Raw genomic sequence first — 20,333 nt, forward strand, 5'->3', positions numbered from 1 at the left:
CATCAGGTCGATTTGTCCACAGAGCTCCGAGACAGGACTGTGTCGAGGTACAGATCTGGGTCCCCAAGAACACAAATACAGATCTGCAACATTGAAGGTCCCCAAGAACACAGTGGACTCAATCATTCTTAAATGGAAGGAGTTTGTAACCACCAAGACTCTTCCTAGAGCTGGCCGCCCGGCCTAACTGAGAAATCGGGGGAGAAGGGCCTTGGTCAGGGAGGTGACCAAGAACCCGATGGTCACTCTGACAGAACTCCAGAGTTCCTCTGTGGAGATGGGAGAACCTTCCAGAAGGACAACCATCTCTGCAGCATTCCAACAATCAGGCCTTTATGGTAGAGTGGCCAGACAGAAGCCACTCCTCAGTAAAATGCACATGACAGCCCGCTTGGAGATTGCCAAAAGGCACCTAAAGGCCTCTCAGACCATGAGAAACAAGATTCTCTGGTCTGATAAAACCATGATACAGAGTACAGAGATCCTTGATGAGAACCTATTCCAGAGTGCTCAGGACCTCAGACTGGGGCGAAGGTTCACCGTCCAACAGGACAACGACCCTAAGCACACAGCCAAGACAACGCAGAAGTGGCTTCAGGACAAGTCTCTGAATGTCCTTGAGTGGCCAAGCCAGAGAGTGGACTTGAACCCGACCGAACATCTCTGGAGAGACCTTAAAATAGCTGTGCAGCGACGCTCCCCATCCAACCTGACAGAGCTTGAGAGGATCTGCAGAGAAGAATGGGAGAAACTCCCCAAATACAGGTGTGCCAAGCTTGTAGCGTCATACCCAAGAAGACTTGAGGCTGTAATCGCTGCCAAAGGTGCAAAGTACTGAGTAAAGGGTCTGAATACTTATGTAAATGTGTTATTTCAGTTAGTTTTTTTATACATTTGCAAAAATGTCTAAAGCTGTGTTTGGTTTGTCATTATGGGGTATTGTGTGTAGATTGATGAGGGAAAAAAACAATTGAATACATTTTAGAATACAGAATGCACTGTATACACCAGAGCCAAAGCACATCAATTAATGATGATTCCACAGTGATAAGGATTCCCAGTCTATAGCAGAGGGGAGGGAAAGTATGGTAGCAGTCTCAGCCTTCATGGCTGAGATTACACAGGCAATCAAAGTCAGATATTTCTTCACTAATTGGTCTTTTGACCAATCAGATCAGCTCTGGAAAAGAGCTCTTGTGAAAACATCTGATGTGATTGGTCAAAAGACCAATTAGTGGGAAAAAAAATTGGGCTGCTTGTGTAAACCCAGCCCATAAGAACCTTATCACCTAGCCAACATCAATATCAGCAAATATGACAGAATGATAAATGCCAGCATTCCATCAGATTCCCTGATAGGTTATTTTAATCATTGGAGTAAATCTTAGTCACATTATCACTATAATAAATAATAAACCACTAGCACTAGGGTTGCTAAACTACTGGTAATTTACCAAAAGTTACTGGAATCTTCAGTAATTAATAGAATCTATGGTAACTTTTAAAACATGTATTCATATATACTATTCATTTATTATATGTTTATATTGTCCATGAGTTTCTAGTAGATAAACCATACTGTAAGATTTAAGAAAAATAGCCAAATTAATTTTAAAAAGCATCTAATCAACAATGGCATTATTTAAAATCAACTATGGAACTCTTGCAACAATTGACTTTTTTTCACAACTGCCACCAATTTGGTGACAAAACATTTCAAACAAAGACATATTTCTATAAATAAATAAGTGCACAAAAAAAATGATATTTCATGCTGAGACCCTCATATTTAAACACCAATGGTATTCACTAAGTTGATGGTTTCTATTTAGGATAATATTTTACAGCTTTGTCATTCTATTTTTAATTTTAGAATCATCTTATATGATTATTTTATAGTCTACATTTGTTAGAGCCACAGAAGGCCAGAGATAATTACACCACACCTGTTATAATCTGAAGAACACAAAAAGGCCACTAGATGTCACCTGATAAAATTCCCCAAAAATTTTAAAGTTAGCAAAATGATGGTCGTTTACTGGTAAACTTAGAAAGATTTTAGTAATAAACCCTCCCTTTGCAACCCTAGACTAGCACTAACGTGTGGATTTATTTACCACCCTACAGCAAAGCTATAACTTCTGTTCTTTCTATTTTGCTCTTGGTTTTATTAAAAATCTACTGTTGCATAGTTTGAGAAGCATGTTGGGTCTGTGTGAAGATTCCTCTGTTGTGCTCGAGTTCAGGATAAAGTAACACCCTGGATCAATACCGTGGCCAGGCCAGCTCTACTAAAACAAGCTCGTCACAGCAGGAGCCACATATCATCTTATCAAAGTAGGCTGCAGCCAACCCTCCCACCAGCCAATAGACCAGTAAGAATAATACATCAAAGTCAAGGTGAAGCGATCTGCAGTACAGGGCTGTGGCTCTAGAGCAGCCTGCAGGGTTGACTGCAACAGCACACTCATGTAACCAATTACAGCTGTTCTTTAAAGAAGCTGGAGAAGTGAAAAGCAGACCAAATGAATTTATGTCAGTGAAATGTCATAAGGTTTGTAATCTCGCCCAACAGTCAGCTCTCTTTCTCTCTCTCTGAACCTAGAAATTGAGCCTGGGGACGAGGTTCTAAAGTTTCAAACTGCCTATTGTTTGATTGACCAGATACATTTATAATACAGCCACAAATAAAGAGAAATCACTGAAGAAACAGCTGGTGAGGTTGGGGTGCGTTTTATATAAATAATAATGAAAAACATATTGTTGGGAATAAAACCCTGAAACAAAACCCAGACACAAAATGAAAAACAAAGCCAAGACATTCCTGAATAGTTATGTATGCTTGGCGTATCTATAGATCCCTTTCTTTTAGCCTGCATAGCATGCAGTTTATACATTTTATATAAATGATCATTATTATTACCAATATTGTAATTTATTGAAATGATCAATGTCATTCAATACACATCACGATGTGCGCTTTAATACAGAGTAACTGTAGGATAAACAGCGTAGTAGTCTAAAACGAGCTACATTAATACAGAGGGATCCCAGAATATGATTTGCAGAGGGGGGGAAGTCCAAGTCCTCCTACCCTCTTCTTCTTCATTTCTTTCTGGTGCTTCACTCTTGGATCATCATCATCGTTATGTTGTTAGTCTTCAGACAGGCAGATCAAGTGAAACAAACCACTGTAGTGCAGCATGTCCTGCTATCGCATCCTGTAGGCCAGACTGTCAAAACATTAATCTCCACAACATCAGGAGCAGGGAATTAGAGACCTACGAGGGAATCAAAACACACAATTAGCTCAAGACTTTTACAGTATTACTCAGTCAGTCATTTAACATTTACACAATACAGTTAGAGATGTCTGAATAATGGAAGATTCACATTGTAATACAGTCTATGACACCAATGGAACCAAGGTTTTATGGATAGTGTCCTGCATCTGTATCTGTCCAGCCATTCAGTTGGCGCTGTAAGCCTCCCTGTGGCCACTCTCAGTGAGTGGGATGCCGCCCACACAGAATCAGCCAGCGTGACACGCAGAGACGGATGTGGAGGATTTCCCTCTGTGAACCAACCAGGCAGCAGGCTGTTACTGCTGGAATCTGCTGGACTTTGTCAGACAGCAGGCAGTTACTGCTGGAATCTGCTGGACTTTCTGTCAGGCAGCAGGCAGTTACTGCTGGAATCTGCTGGACTTTCTGTCAGACAGCAGGCAATTACTGCTGGAATCTGCTGGACTTTCTGTCAGGCAGCAGGCTGTTACTGCTGGAATCTGCTGGACTTTCTGTCAGACAGCAGGCAGTTACTGCTGGAATCTGCTGGACTTTCTGTCAGACAGCAGGCAGCTACTGCTGGAATCTGCTGGACTTTCTGTCAGGCAGCAGGCTCTTACTGCGGAATCTGCTGGACTTTCTGTCAGGCAGCAGGCAGTTACTGCTGGAATCTGCTGGACTTTCTGTCAGACAGCAGGCAATTACTGCTGGAATCTGCTGGACTTTCTGTCAGGCAGCAGGCTGTTACTGCTGGAATCTGCTGGACTTTCTGTCAGGCAGCAGGCAGTTACTGCTGGAATCTGCTGGACTTTCTGTCAGGCAGCAGGCAATTACTGCTGGAATCTGCTGGACTTTCTGTCAGGCAGCAGGCAATTACTGCTGGAATCTGCTGGACTTTCTGTCAGGCAGCAGGCAGTTACTGCTGGAATCTGCTGGACTTTCTGTCAGACAGCAGGCAATTACTGCTGGAATCTGCTGGACTTTCTGTCAGACAGCAGGCAGTTACTGCTGGAATCTGCTGGACTTTCTGTCAGGCAGCAGGCAATTACTGCTGGAATCTGCTGGACTTTCTGTCAGGCAGCAGGCAATTACTGCTGGAATCTGCTGGACTTTCTGTCAGACAGCAGGCAGTTACTGCTGGAATCTGCTGGACTTTCTGTCAGACAGCAGGCAGTTACTGCTGGAATCTGCTGGACTTTCTGTCAGGCAGCAGGCTCTTACTGCTGGAATCTGCTGGACTTTCTGTCAGGCAGCAGGCAGTTACTGCTGGAATCTGCTGGACTTTCTGTCAGACAGCAGGCAGTTACTGCTGGAATCTGCTGGACTTTCTGTCAGGCAGCAGGCTCTTACTGCTGGAATCTGCTGGACTTTCTGTCAGGCAGCAGGCAGTTACTGCTGGAATCTGCTGGACTTTCTGTCAGACAGCAGGCAATTACTGCTGGAATCTGCTGGACTTTCTGTCAGGCAGCAGGCTGTTACTGCTGGAATCTGCTGGACTTTCTGTCAGGCAGCAGGCAATTACTGCTGGAATCTGCTGGACTTTCTGTCAGGCAGCAGGCAGTTACTGCTGGAATCTGCTGGACTTTCTGTCAGGCAGCAGGCAATTACTGCTGGAATCTGCTGGACTTTCTGTCAGGCAGCAGGCAATTACTGCTGGAATCTGCTGGACTTTCTGTCAGGCAGCAGGCAATTACTGCTGGAATCTGCTGGACTTTGTCATACAGCAGGCAATTACTGCTGGAATCTGCTGGACTTTCTGTCAGGCAGCAGGCAATTACTGCTGGAATCTGCTGGACTTTGTCAGACAGCAGGTAGTTACTGCTGGAATCTGCTGGACTTTCTGTCAGACAGCAGGCAGTTACTGCTGGAATCTGCTGGACTTTCTGTCAGACAGCAGGCAGTTACTGCTGGAATCTGCTGGACTTTCTGTCAGACAGCAGGCAATTACTGCTGGAATCTGCTGGACTTTGTCAGACAGCAGGCAATTACTGCTGGAATCTGCTGGACTTTGTCAGACAGCAGGCAATTACTGCTGGAATCTGCTGGACTTTCTGTCAGACAGCAGGCAGTTACTGCTGGAATCTGCTGGACTTTGTCAGACAGCAGGCAATTACTGCTGGAATCTGCTGGACTTTGTCAGACAGCAGGCAGTTACTGCTGGAATCTGCTGGACTTTCTGTCAGACAGCAGGCAGTTACTGCTGGAATCTGCTGGACTTTCTGTCAGACAGCAGGCAATTACTGCTGGAATCTGCTGGACTTTCTGTCAGGCAGCAGGCTGTTACTGCTGGAATCTGCTGGACTTTCTGTCAGACAGCAGGCAGTTACTGCTGGAATCTGCTGGACTTTCTGTCAGACAGCAGGCAGCTACTGCTGGAATCTGCTGGACTTTCTGTCAGGCAGCAGGCTCTTACTGCTGGAATCTGCTGGACTTTCTGTCAGGCAGCAGGCAGTTACTGCTGGAATCTGCTGGACTTTCTGTCAGACAGCAGGCAATTACTGCTGGAATCTGCTGGACTTTCTGTCAGGCAGCAGGCTGTTACTGCTGGAATCTGCTGGACTTTCTGTCAGGCAGCAGGCAGTTACTGCTGGAATCTGCTGGACTTTCTGTCAGGCAGCAGGCAATTACTGCTGGAATCTGCTGGACTTTCTGTCAGGCAGCAGGCAATTACTGCTGGAATCTGCTGGACTTTCTGTCAGGCAGCAGGCAGTTACTGCTGGAATCTGCTGGACTTTCTGTCAGACAGCAGGCAATTACTGCTGGAATCTGCTGGACTTTCTGTCAGGCAGCAGGCTGTTACTGCTGGAATCTGCTGGACTTTCTGTCAGACAGCAGGCAGTTACTGCTGGAATCTGCTGGACTTTCTGTCAGGCAGCAGGCAATTACTGCTGGAATCTGCTGGACTTTCTGTCAGGCAGCAGGCAATTACTGCTGGAATCTGCTGGACTTTCTGTCAGACAGCAGGCAGTTACTGCTGGAATCTGCTGGACTTTCTGTCAGACAGCAGGCAATTACTGCTGGAATCTGCTGGACTTTCTGTCAGGCAGCAGGCTGTTACTGCTGGAATCTGCTGGACTTTCTGTCAGGCAGCAGGCAATTACTGCTGGAATCTGCTGGACTTTCTGTCAGGCAGCAGGCAGTTACTGCTGGAATCTGCTGGACTTTCTGTCAGGCAGCAGGCAATTACTGCTGGAATCTGCTGGACTTTCTGTCAGGCAGCAGGCAATTACTGCTGGAATCTGCTGGACTTTCTGTCAGGCAGCAGGCAATTACTGCTGGAATCTGCTGGACTTTGTCATACAGCAGGCAATTACTGCTGGAATCTGCTGGACTTTCTGTCAGGCAGCAGGCAATTGCTGCTGGAATCTGCTGGACTTTGTCAGACAGCAGGTAGTTACTGCTGGAATCTGCTGGACTTTCTGTCAGACAGCAGGCAGTTACTGCTGGAATCTGCTGGACTTTCTGTCAGACAGCAGGCAGTTACTGCTGGAATCTGCTGGACTTTCTGTCAGACAGCAGGCAATTACTGCTGGAATCTGCTGGACTTTGTCAGACAGCAGGCAATTACTGCTGGAATCTGCTGGACTTTGTCAGACAGCAGGCAATTACTGCTGGAATCTGCTGGACTTTCTGTCAGACAGCAGGCAGTTACTGCTGGAATCTGCTGGACTTTGTCAGACAGCAGGCAATTACTGCTGGAATCTGCTGGACTTTGTCAGACAGCAGGCAGTTACTGCTGGAATCTGCTGGACTTTGTCAGACAGCAGGCAGTTACTGCTGGAATCTGCTGGACTTTGTCAGGCAGCAGGCAATTACTGCTGGAATCTGCTGGACTTTCTGTCAGACAGCAGGCAGTTACTGCTGGAATCTGCTGGACTTTGTCAGACAGCAGGCAATTACTGCTGGAATCTGCTGGACTTTGTCAGACAGCAGGCAATTACTGCTGGAATCTGCTGGACTTTGTCAGGCAGCAGGCAGTTACTGCTGGAATCTGCTGGACTTTGTCAGACAGCAGGCAATTACTGCTGGAATCTGCTGGACTTTGTCAGACAGCAGGCAATTACTGCTGGAATCTGCTGGACTTTGTCAGACAGCAGGCAATTACTGCTGGAATCTGCTGGACTTTCTGTCAGGCAGCAGGCAGTTACTGCTGGAATCTGCTGGACTTTGTCAGGCAGCAGGCAATTACTGCTGGAATCTGCTGGACTTTGTCAGACAGCAGGCAGTTACTGCTGGAATCTGCTGGACTTTGTCAGACAGCAGGCAATTACTGCTGGAATCTGCTGTACTTTGTCAGACAGCAGGCAGTTACTGCTGGAATCTGCTGGACTTTCTGTCAGACAGCAGGCTCCAGACTGCAGCCAGGACCTCGATCAGTCCGACTTTTACCAAACACAATATCCTGTCCAGTCCATTACGCCCAGTCTCAGCCAGGCTGTGAGTCATTCATTGCACAAACTAATATAGATTGGATGGTGTCCCCCTCCTCCCACACCACCATGTCCTCCATTCCACCCTTCTCTCCCTTATTGTGAAAAGGCTTCTCAGTATTCTCGGATGTCTCTGGGATGATGCTGTGGAGGAGTGATCACCCTCTCCCCCTCGGCAGACTGCGTGGGAGATGCCTGCATGCCGATGACTCAGAAAGAATGCCGCTTGGCTTGTTGCTGCTATTGGACAGCTATTCCATTTCTCACTGATTAGCTGTGGTCCCAGATCCATCCATGTGACTGACGGCATAAAAACAAGTTGGAGATGATGTCATCTTATCAGTCACACTCAATTACATACAGTACTGTAGATGATGTGGCATTTCAAATATGACAATACAAGTAGTTCTCCGGACTATTTTATTTTAACTCATTATTTTGAACAAAAAGTCAGACAAATCGTTTTTTTCATATAGCACCATCACAGTGTTGTAAACTATGATAAAATGGCCAAAAACATGTGGGTTAGGAAGGAATATTCTTAGTATCAGAAGTATTCTTCAATCAGCATCAGAATCCCCTATTGGCTCGGGAGATGGTGTGAGGGTATTTGTGTTGGAACACAATGCATTTGTATGATCCTGTTAACCATGCAGGAGTACAGCAGCACATTTGATGGGATCCTTCATTTCTCCTTCAGAAAGAAGAATGTGAGGCGTGAGGCAGGGGGAGCTTGATAAAGAGTCAGAACGCGTACTCAGGAATGACTCACAGAAAGAGACTGAGGGAGAGAAAGAGGAAGAGAGGAACCCACATGAATAAGCAGGTGCCACAGGGGGAGCACGGAGAGAGGTAAAGAGAAAAACAAAAAGGGCCAACAGAGAGAAAAATATATAGAAAAAGAGGGAGAGAAGAGAAAACCCTCAAAAAAGCTGATTATGCTGCATCTCCCTTCCATGCAGTCCGCCCACACAATCCTCCTCTCCTCCTCTCCATCCATACAGAGCATCAGCGTCAGTCAGGGCTCTTCCTGCCTCCCCCACCCCTCTCAGCACCCTAAACTGCGTCATCCAGCCCCCATCCAGGCTCTCCACCAAACCAGCCTGCCTCTCCTCTTCTCTTCTCTCTCTCCCTGGAGACAACCAGGCAGCACCACTCCACTGTTCTATTTGGCTCCATAATTACACTCAGACTCTTCTGGCCTGTTGTTTACATTGAGAGTGTCTCAGAAGAAAGAAATCAAGGCACTGATGGATAAATACTCCAGGCAGACTAAATCAGAATCTTATTTCCCTGATATGTTGGGTGGGGGCATACATTTTCAATTAGCTGTATGTTTCAGTAGGGGATCAAGGGATCAGTTCATCCTTGTATTTGTATTTATTAAGGATCTCAGAGAAGAGAACATCTCAGATAAGACAACATCTTAGTTGGATTAAGTAGCATTATCATCTCAAGGTCACAGGATCAGCCCCAAAGGGTGTCTCCATACACTTAAGTAATAAGGCACGAGGGGGTGTGGTATATGGCCAATATACCATCGCTAAGGGCTGTTCTTATTCACAACACAGAGTGCGTGGATATATTGGACATATACCACAAACCCCCGATGTGCCTTATTGCTATTATAAACTGGTTACCAATGTAATTAGAGCAGTAACAAGAAATGTTTTGTCACACCTGTGGTATACGCTCTGATATTGTCAGCCAATCAGCATTAAGGGCTCGAATCACCCAATTTATAATTAGATGTAGACCACAACATTGTACAGGTGTCCTGTATGACTACTCCCTCTCCTCACCTGTCCAGTGTGTGTTCAGGGCTGGGGGTCTCGGGGCTGCTCTCACTGCTGCTTACAGTTGGACAACTTGCGGATGCGGCTGTAGGTGGACACTCCTTTGCGTGAGGGGTTGGAGGAGGAGCTGGAGAGGCGTTCTGATCGGGACCTGGTTCTGCTGGTGGTTGGGTAGTGGTCCTGGTCTGTCTCTGTGTCTGTGCCGTTCACACACAGGGTCCTGAGCCCCAGCCCCGGCCTCACACACCCCCCCTGGTACCCGTTCTGCTCCAGCCCGTCCTCATGCACCCGTCCTGGGGAGAAGACACAGAGAGGCAGGGGTTAGCGGTCAGCGGTCTGAGATGGCTCCCTAGAGAAACATACAGTATGCTGTCAGCCATCTTGTTAGACTCCGGGTAGAAGTCGGCTTTATGCACAAATCTAGGATCAGCTTACTCCCCCAAACCTTTAGGAGGAAATTACAAATTGACATTAGATCTGTGTCAGATACTGTAAGTGTCTAGTAGGAGGAACTTTTTCCTTCTCACCTCCACACACTGTTAGAAACAGGTCAGAGTAACCAAGATAATGAGGGAGGTGAGCACAGAGAAGCTTTGAACAACAGTTTGTAGACAGACAGAAAGTGCTGGGAGACTTGCTAAATGTGAGCCTACTTTTACTGTGTGCTTTTACAAAATGTAGGCTTATTTTTAACTTGTGCTTCTGTGGTTTGCATTTTTACAGAGATGGTTGATGACAGGCGCTTTTGACTGACTGGCTAATTTCTAAGATTCTTTTATTAGGACATTTTGCATAGAAATCAAAAATTGCAATTCACAAACACAAGAAAAAGCACATTCACACATTAACTGTCAATAAAAATTAAAATGTCTCGCCTACAGAGAACATATTTAATTTCAAAGTGTTTCATGCTATTTCTGTGCTCTTCACTGTGTGAAAGCACAACCTAAAACAGCCTGCTTCATTTACAGCTGATATAGTTCTATCCACTAGCACAGCTATCTACATATAGCAAACCGCATTCCCACTAGCACAGAGCACAGCTATCTACATATAGCAAACAGTATTCCCACTAGCACAGAGCACAGCTATCTACATATAGCAAACAGTATTCCCACTAGCACAGAGCACAGCTATCTACTTATAGCAAACAGTATTCCCACTAGCACAGAGCACAGCTATCTACATATAGCAAACAGTATTCCCACTAGCACAGAGCACAGCTATCTACATATAGCAAACAGCATTCCAACTAGCACAGAGCACAGCTATCTACATATAGCAAACAGTATTCCCACTAGCACAGAGCACAGCTATCTACATATAGCAAACAGTATTCCCACTAGCACAGAGCACAGCTATCTACATATAGGGCCAGTTTTCCCAGACACAAATTAACACTAGTCCTAAACTAAAAATCATGTTCAATTGAGATTCTTAACTGAAAATGTGTTTTTTTTGTCCAAGACTAGACTTCTGTGTCCCAGTAAACCGTCCCCTAGTGTAGAGTAGCTGATCCACACTGAAGTTGTTCAACAACAGAACTTCAGACAGGAAACCCACGTATTAGATGACAACACATGTGGTCTTGGCATTAGCCTCTGCTCCTTCAGGGGAGCTCACTGCCAGAGCAATGCATCAATGATTACCATTATTAATCAACTACAGGCAGTGATTGAGATATATACCAATTCCCCTCTGAGAAGAAAAGCAGCCAAACAGGAGCAGGCTGGGGTGCAGGTGAGCTAACAGAAAACAGACTAGTATAGAGAGTAGCAGCAGTAGTTACAGCAGCAGCAATACTACATGACAATAACTCAAACTACATGACAATAATAATAATGAAGAGTCATGATTTTTCATGAATTGGGCGATGAGTTGGCCCTGATGTGAACACAGGTTCACAAAGCACCAGATGACTAAAGCCACACTCATAACGACAATCATCCCCATAATTAACCAAAATGTACATCCGCACATTATTAGACTTGTTCAATCAGAAATCCAAGCGCTCTGGGCATTCTCAGCAAATGAATACCAGCTAAATGAAGTCTGTCTGGGCGCGCTCTATCTTCCTTTATCCCCCCCTGTGAAGCTGTCGACACTGGGCTTACTGATTAGCCTGGGCCATAAATAAGTAATCAAAGGCAGCACAGCGACACTCGGGTTGCCCTCATCAAACTCCCCGTCACAGCGCCTCTCTACCATCATTGACTCACGACTCTAACAGTGGCTGACCTGTAAAGACCTGCATCTGCCACCCCCTCTTTGACGACAGCAAAGATGACAAAAGAAAAGGTAGAATCATACGGTGTCAGAGCAGAGCGGGAGGGAGGAAAGGAGGGAGAGAAGGAAGAGGGAGGGATATACAGTGCAAGTGTGACTAAACTGACCGCAGCGGGATGACTCACCCAGTTGCCATGGCAACTTAAACACTCGCTACTCTCTAATCGGCAATTTCAAACTGCTGCTTCTGGAGCCGGCGAGCGGAGGGAGGAGGGGGAATGTATGTTTGCGGAAATCATTGTAATAAGTGGTGGTGGTGTTGTGTGTGGGCACAAACTGAGCAAGAAAGGCTGATACGGGGGTCACAAACCAGGACGTTTGACGTCAAATACACCACAGGCCATATGCACACCTCCCTCTCTTTCTCAAAAACACCTCACCGCTCTAATGTAGTCAAGCTATGGCTCCCTCTATAGTGGGATGCATTGTTGCACAGTAAGAGTTGGTGCTGCTGAGGTGGTTTCTAGTCTCTAGATAAGCAGCGGTGGTATACTGAGCTTCCCTACACACATATAAACCCCTTAGGAATTCTAAAACCTCTTAATGCTTCAGCCTTCAGCGGAATGACAAAGAGAGAGCGCGAGAGAGAGGGAAAGATACAGAGATAGAAAGATATGGATTAATGGAGGAATGATGAAGAATACAGGACTGTGTGTTGTGTAGTATAGGAGGCTCAGACTGGGGAGGAGTTGGGCTGGAAAATAGATTACTATATGAACAAATTTAAACTCAATTGAATTTGCAAATTTCTATAACACTTCTACATACTCACTGTAGTTCTTCTTTCTCACAAATCAGCCTCCCAACAGGCATTGCCCTACAAAGCCACGCAAGTACAAATGATTGTGATTCCAGTTATTTTGAAGCTCTATTCTACATGTTTTAACAGCCACAGCATGGCACAGAGAGCAGACACACAACAGATGGCAGCAAGGGAAAATGAAAGTATAGTGGGTATCATTTCACAAATACCTTCCACAGGCCGCCCAACAGCGGAAGCAGCGGTGAATCAAATCGAAAATACAAATCATCTTTTTGTGCTTCCCTTTGAAGGGGAGAGGTGGAAATGACATTTTCCCCCAACATAAACAAGATTCAGGTTTAAATGGGCTTAACTTTGATTAATCGGCAACACATAATGCACAAGAAACCCCAGCAGACAAATTAAAGACTGCTGTGTAGGGGAGGAAAGGTAATTGAGGGAAAGAAGAAATACGTGATGGATAGTCCCGCTCCATGTTGTTCTCATGTAATTGGGTAAGGCCAGATTGGACACGTTATCACAGTTCAAGCAAGCTCATAAAACTCTATTGTGGAAAGATGAATAATGTAATCTACTTGAAAGTTAATATAATAAAACAATTTCCATCACTTCTTATCTCTAATATAAGACAAGAAAGAAAAACTAGGAATGATTGAATGAGTGTTGATTTTGAACTTCACTGTGTTATCAGAGAGGAGGCAGTTGGGCAGTCTTTTATATGATGACTCAGGTAGGCTAATCACTGCAGTCAATAGGAAAAATTAGCAAATAAACCCAAAACTAACCCACTAGAATGAGTCATTAAAACAGGCAAGTAGCTGTATGGTCTTATGGCATCTATCAAATGTACTGCTATCAGTGAAAAATCTGAAGATTACAGGGACAAAGGAAGAATCAGATTTCAGATTGTATGGCATCTAGGAATCTAATCTAATCTTTTGATGTCAAATGACTGATGTGCTTTTTGTATTCATTCAATACTGGATCCCTCCCGTTTTGAGGTTCTGAAATGTATAGTAGGCTATAGCCTTGAAATACATTGATTTCTGTGTAGTGTGCCCTACATCACAGCCAGTGCCTAGGGCTTTAGCAGTGGGCCAAGAATGACTATACTGTGTCTCTAACCAGAGCCATGACACCAACAACATGCAGTAATTAGCCAAGGCAGGCGAGGACATATTGAGTGCTTCTAGCACCTTATGTTACAAAACAAGTACAAGACAGCAACATAAGTCTACCTTCAGGCCACAACTACTGATATACCAGCCTGTCACATTCAACAATGTTAGTGCCAATGTCATCAAATATAATGAATCAGATATCATGTGAAAGTCCAGGCAAGCACATCACAGCATCTGCCTTGTGTTACTAAGAGAGAAGTTGACTGAGTGATTAAAGAAAGAAATGAGTTCTTCCATGGAAAGTGGAAATGAACCCCATGACCAAGTCCATGGACATTCTCTGAGCCTGACGCAGTCAACTTCACCTGCTCTGCTGCTTCCTCCATGGACATTCTCTGAGCCTGACGCAGTCAGCTTCACCTGCTCTGCTGCTTCCTCCATGGACATTCTCTGAGCCTGACGCAGTCAACTTCACCTGCTCTGCTGCTTCCTCCATGGACATTCTCTGAGCCTGACGCAGTCAACTTCACCTGCTCTGCTGCTTCCTCCATGGACATTCTCTGAGCCTGACGCAGTCAGCTTCACCTGCTCTGCTGCTTCCTCCATGGACATTCTCTGAGCCTGACGCAGTCAGCTTCACCTGCTCTGCTGCTTCCTCCATGGACATTCTCTGAGCCTGACGCAGTCAACTTCACCTGCTCTGCTCCTTCCTCCATGTACATTCTCTGAGCCTGACGCAGTCAACTTCACCTGCTCTGCCCATTCCTCAATGGACATTCTCTGAGCCTGATGTAGTCAGCTTCACCTGCTCTGCTCCTTCCTCCATGGACATTCTCTGAGCCTGATGCAGTCAACTTCACCTCCTCTGCTCCTTCCTCCATGGACATTCTCTGAGCCTGACGTAGTGAACTTCACCTGCTCTGCTTCTTCCTCCATGGACATTCTCTGAGCCTGACGTAGTGAACTTCACCTGCTCTGCTCCTTCCTCCATGGACATTCTCTGAGCCTGACGCAGTCAACTTCACCTGCTCTGCTCCTTCCTCCATGGACATTCTCTGAGCTTGACGTAGTCAACTTCACCTGCTCTGCTCCTTCCTCCATGGACATTCTCTGAGCCTGACGCAGTCAACTTCACCTGCTCTGCTCCTTCCTCCATGGACATTCTCTGAGCTTGACGTAGTCAACTTCACCTGCTCTGCTCCTTCCTCCATGGACATTCTCTGAGCTTGACGTAGTCAACTTCACCTGCTCTGCTCCTTCCTCCATGGACATTCTCTGAGCCTGACGTAGTCAACTTCACCTGCTCTGCTCCCTCCTCCTCCAGACTCCTCTCCTATCAGCTCTGACCTTGTTCAATCACTAGTCTCAGCCTGGACAAAGTGACTCACTGGTCCATAGTGGCTACCAGCCCACATACGCACTAGGCTGACGCAATCACAGACAGACTGACAGACAGCAGCTTGATCAGATCCTCTGCAGCGATGGACACACCAGAACACAAACACAGAGAGATAACAATCCAATCCATACAAAGGAAAAAAGTTCAGTGAGAAGCGAGTAAAACTTTGATTTGAGGATGTGGGCTCTGACGCATGACATAACTGCCGTGTTAATGACACCACTACAGAAGGCTAACTGACAAAGGATTGTGCATCCATGCCAAACAGTGCTTTTGTCATTCAAAAAATAAAAAAATATCCAAAAGAAAACACATAACATTGACATTTGTCTTAGTGTGGGTCCCCAAGTAGGTCCTAGTGCTGCACAATATCAGCAGCATCTGGTTGGCTCCACCAGGTCTGCCTGTCTCCTCTCCTGCACTAGATAAGGCTCTGGCTATTGGCAACATCACATTATTATGACAGAGACAAAGAGGAGAGGGGAGGAAAAGAGAGGGGGTGGAGGGACTTCATTAATGCCATTCCTCCCTTAAGGTGAAACATTTTGGGAAACTAATAGGTCTAGCAGGTCTAGACTGAAGTAAGAACCGGCTGACGCAACGCTGCTGTTTCATGTGTTGCTCATGTTTTAAACATCCTTCAAATAAAAAATGTGCTTTGATGTGAATATGGCATTTTAACAATCATATCCTAAAAACAGGACAGGTCAAAGTAAAATGGAAAACATGTAATGGAGTTTGTATCTGTACATTTTTGACGAGATGATCATAGGGAAAAACACAATACTTCTGCATTACCCGCTGTGTAAACACATTGATTCTCATTGCAAACAGGCTCAGGATAACTCCTGATACAGTTGGATAGCTGACATTCAGAGCTTAAAGCTGCAATATGTAACTTTTTGGGTGATTCACATAGATAATGTGAGTTACAGATCTGCCATTCTCATTGAAAGCAAGCCTAAGAAGCGGTAGATCTGTTCTATGTGTTATAGATCTGCCATTCTCATTGAAAGCAAGCCTAAGAAGCGGTAGATCTGTTCTATGTGTTATAGATCTGTCATTCTCATTGAAAGCAAGCCTAAGAAGCGGTAGATCTGTTCTATGTGTTATAGATCTGTCATTCTCATTGAAAGCAAGCCTAAGAAGCGGTAGATCTGTTCTATGTGTTATAGATCTGTCATTCTCATTGAAAGCAAGCCTAAGAAGCGGTAGATCTGTTCTATGTGTTATAGATCTGTCATTCTCATTGAAAGCAAGCCTAAGAAGCGGTAGATCTGTTCTATGTGTTATAGATCTGTCATTCTTATTGAAAGCAAGCCTAAGAAGCGGTAGATCTGTTCTATGTGTTATAGATCTGCCATTCTCATTGAAAGCAAGCCTAAGAAGCGGTAGATCTGTTCTATGTGTTATAGATCTGTCATTCTCATTGAAAGCAAGCCTAAGAAGCGGTAGATCTGTTCTATGTGTTATAGATCTGCCATTCTCATTGAAAGCAAGCCTAAGAAGCGGTAGATCTGTTCTATGTGTTATAGATCTGTCATTCTCATTGAAAGCAAGCCTAAGAAGCGGTAGATCTGTTCTATGTGTTATAGATCTGCCATTCTCATTGAAAGCAAGCCTAAGAAGCGGTAGATCTGTTCTATGTGTTATAGATCTGCCATTCTCATTGAAAGCAAGCCTAAGAAGCGGTAGATCTGTTCTATGTGTTATAGATCTGTCATTCTCATTGAAAGCAAGCCTAAGAGGCGGTAGATCTGTTCTATGTGTTATAGATCTGCCATTCTCATTGAAAGCAAGCCTAAGAAGCGGTAGATCTGTTCTATGTGTTATAGATCTGTCATTCTCATTGAAAGCAAGCCTAAGAAGCGGTAGATCTGTTCTATGTGTTATAGATCTGTCATTCTCATTGAAAGCAAGCCTAAGAAGCGGTAGATCTGTTCTATGTGTTATAGATCTGTCATTCTCATTGAAAGCAAGCCTAAGAAGCGGTAGATCTGTTCTATGTGTTATAGATCTGCCATTCTCATTGAAAGCAAGCCTAAGAAGCGGTAGATCTGTTCTATGTGTTATAGATCTGTCATTCTCATTGAAAGCAAGCCTAAGAAGCGGTAGATCTGTTCTATGTGTTATAGATCTGCCATTCTCATTGAAAGCAAGCCTAAGAAGCGGTAGATCTGTTCTATGTGTTATAGATCTGTCATTCTCATTGAAAGCAAGCCTAAGAAGCGGTAGATCTGTTCTATGTGTTATAGATCTGCCATTCTCATTGAAAGCAAGCCTAAGAAGCGGTAGATCTGTTCTATGTGTTATAGATCTGTCATTCTCATTGAAAGCAAGCCTAAGAGGCGGTAGATCTGTTCTATGTGTTATAGATCTGCCATTCTCATTGAAAGCAAGCCTAAGAAGCGGTAGATCTGTTCTATGTGTTATAGATCTGTCATTCTCATTGAAAGCAAGCCTAAGAAGCGGTAGATCTGTTCTATGTGTTATAGATCTGCCATTCTCATTGAAAGCAAGCCTAAGAAGCGGTAGATCTGTTCTATGTGTTATAGATCTGCCATTCTCATTGAAAGCAAGCCTAAGAAGCGGTAGATCTGTTCTATGTGTTATAGATCTGTCATTCTCATTGAAAGCAAACCTAAGAAGCGGTAGATCTGTTCTATGTGTTATAGATCTGCCATTCTCATTGAAAGCAAGCCTAAGAAGCGGTAGATCTGTTCTATGTGTTATAGATCTGTCATTCTCATTGAAAGCAAGCCTAAGAAGCGGTAGATCTGTTCTATGTGTTATAGATCTGTCATTCTCATTGAAAGCAAGCCTAAGAAGCGGTAGATCTGTTCTATGTGTTATAGATCTGTCATTCTCATTGAAAGCAAGCCTAAGAAGCGGTAGATCTGTTCTATGTGTTATAGATCTGTCATTCTCATTGAAAGCAAGCCTAAGAAGCGGTAGATCTGTTCTATGTGTTATAGATCTGTCATTCTCATTGAAAGCAAGCCTAAGAAGCGGTAGATCTGTTCTATGTGTTATAGATCTGTCATTCTCATTGAAAGCAAGCCTAAGAAGCGGTAGATCTGTTCTATGTGTTTGATTTTATTGCTGCCCGTTCTTACATTTTGTTTGGGAGTCTTTTACTTTCGGGTTTTGTACACCAGTTTCAAACAGCTAAAATACAATATTTTCATTTATGGAAAATATATTTCACAGCGGTTTAGATGTTACAATGATTCTCCACACAATGACTGCTTGTTTTGTCACATACAGTAAACTGAAATTAGGCGCACTACTGAAATTTTAGCAACCAGGAAATGGTGGAGAGATTTCTGCATATTGTATCTTTAAATAGCCAAATTGATTAGTCACAGGAATCAGGACTAATAAAGCCAATGCAACTAACCATTTCACAAACGTTAGGCCTACCACATGGATGGCCATTCATAAAATTAAATTGTGGGTCGACACTGTAGGCTACACTACAGTAAGCACAGACCAACGCCGATGTCATTTTTTAAATAAATGGTGCAGTCTAGACCTTCCTTGAGTTCAACAGACAGACCGGACCAAATCTGAACCAATCATAGACATCCACATTGATTGAACTGGCCAGACATTAAAATAAATTATTTAGGCTATATTATTATCCTATTATTTCAAGGCTATAGCCTACAAATAAATAAACTGAAGTATTTGCGAGTGCGACACACTAGGCTGGCAGGAACATTATAGTGCTCAGCATTTAAACATTGTATTAAATCATTATAGTCCATAAATTGCGCATATAGGCTGTGACTTAGACTTAAATAAAAATGAACCAAAAAACGCCTTATTAGGCATGAGTTTGGTCACAGTCTGTGGCTTCAGACTCATGTGATGGTGCCTGGAGAGTAGGCCAGCAGCAGAGAATACCCTCTCCGCACTCACAAAGCCACTGAGGATGCTAAATACCCTTCGGGCCACTCTTGTCCGACTGGGCAGAGATGCGGAGTTGTATTTTTATTTCTATAGGTAGGCCTAAAAAAATGTATTTAGGTCAAATAACCCTAATAAAACAGAAAGCTCCTTGAAAGAGGTAATATTTCAGGCCTACAGGGGCAAAATCAATGACAGCGTATTATATATACTGAAAAAGATATATAAGGCAACAGTTTCAAAGATTTTACTGAGTTACTGTTCATATAAGGAAATCAGTCAATTGAAATAAATGAATTAGGCCCTAATCTATGGATTTCACATGACTGGGCAGGGGCACAGCCATGGGTGGGCCTGGGAAGGCATAGGCCCACCCACTTGGGAGCCGGGTCCACCCACTTGGGAGCAAGGCCCAGCCAATCAGAATGACTTTTCCCCCACAAAAGGGCTTTATTACAGACATAAATACTCCTCAGCATCCCCCTCCCCCTCAGACGATCCCACAGGTGAAGAAGCCAGATGTGGAGGTCCTGGGCTGGCGTGGTTACACGTGGTCTGCGGTTGTGAGGCCGGTTGGACGTACTGACAAATTCTCTAAAATGACATTGAAGGGGGCTTATGGAAGAGAAATTAACATTAAATTCTCTGGCAACAGCTCTGTTGGACATTCCTGCAGTCAGCATATCAATTGCACGCTCCCTCAAAACTTGAGAGATCTGTGGCATTGTGTTGTGTAACAAAACTGCACATTATAAAGTGGCCTTTTATTTTCCCCAGCACAAGGTGCACCTGTTTAATGATCATGCTGTTAAATCAGCTTCTTGATATGCCACACCGGTCAGGTGGATGGATTATCTTGGCAAAGGATAAATGCTCACTAACAAGGATGTAAACAAATTTGTGCACAAAATTTGAGAGAAACATTTCTGTGCATATGGAACATTTCTGGGATCTTATTTCAGCTCATGAAAAAGGGGTTTACATGTTGCGTTTATATTTTTATTCAGTATATATAATAGAACGAAAATGAACACTTAAGAGATCTGATTTTTAGTTTAGAAATACTTTGCTACAATGACACACTTAGCTAGCTAGCCACCTCCTTCCTTTCTGTTAGCATGTACACATAGTAAGTACCCATCATGCTTGCGAGATATGTGTCTTTTCAGATCTCACAATGATTATTTAGTCGTAGACACTACATCACTGCACTCCCTCTCTTGCTCTTGGTCCACCTCATCTTTGTAAGTCACCTTGATTTTTAACCTGTTTGTTTTATCAGTTTCTTTATGAAAATATTTAGCGAACTCCATGACAGTAGATAAAGCAAGGGGCTATAGCA

At 44.2% G+C, this 20,333-nt stretch overlaps 1 protein-coding gene across 4 annotated transcripts in view; it reads right to left on the minus strand.

Annotated features, from left to right (window-relative positions):
• Positions 1–2,717: 2,717 nt before the first annotated feature.
• Positions 2,718–20,333, minus strand: part of LOC139539739 (serine/threonine-protein kinase STK11-like) — a 50,514-nt gene continuing 32,898 nt past the window's right edge. For 2 of the 4 annotated variants that reach the window (XM_071342962.1, XM_071342958.1), the window contains 2 exons: positions 9,517–9,803; positions 2,718–3,281 (listed from right to left, as the gene is read on the minus strand). In XM_071342962.1, coding sequence (XP_071199063.1) covers positions 9,559–9,803 — 245 coding nt within the window. In that variant the 3' untranslated portion in view covers positions 2,718–3,281; positions 9,517–9,558. Of the gene's footprint in view, positions 3,282–7,342; positions 8,015–9,516; positions 9,804–20,333 lie in introns of those variants that run through there. The other 2 variants (XM_071342960.1, XM_071342961.1) reach the window with 2 other exon arrangements.

The sequence above is a fragment of the Salvelinus alpinus genome, chromosome 15, assembly GCF_045679555.1.
Source record: "Salvelinus alpinus chromosome 15, SLU_Salpinus.1, whole genome shotgun sequence".
Lineage (NCBI taxonomy): Eukaryota > Metazoa > Chordata > Actinopteri > Salmoniformes > Salmonidae > Salvelinus > Salvelinus alpinus.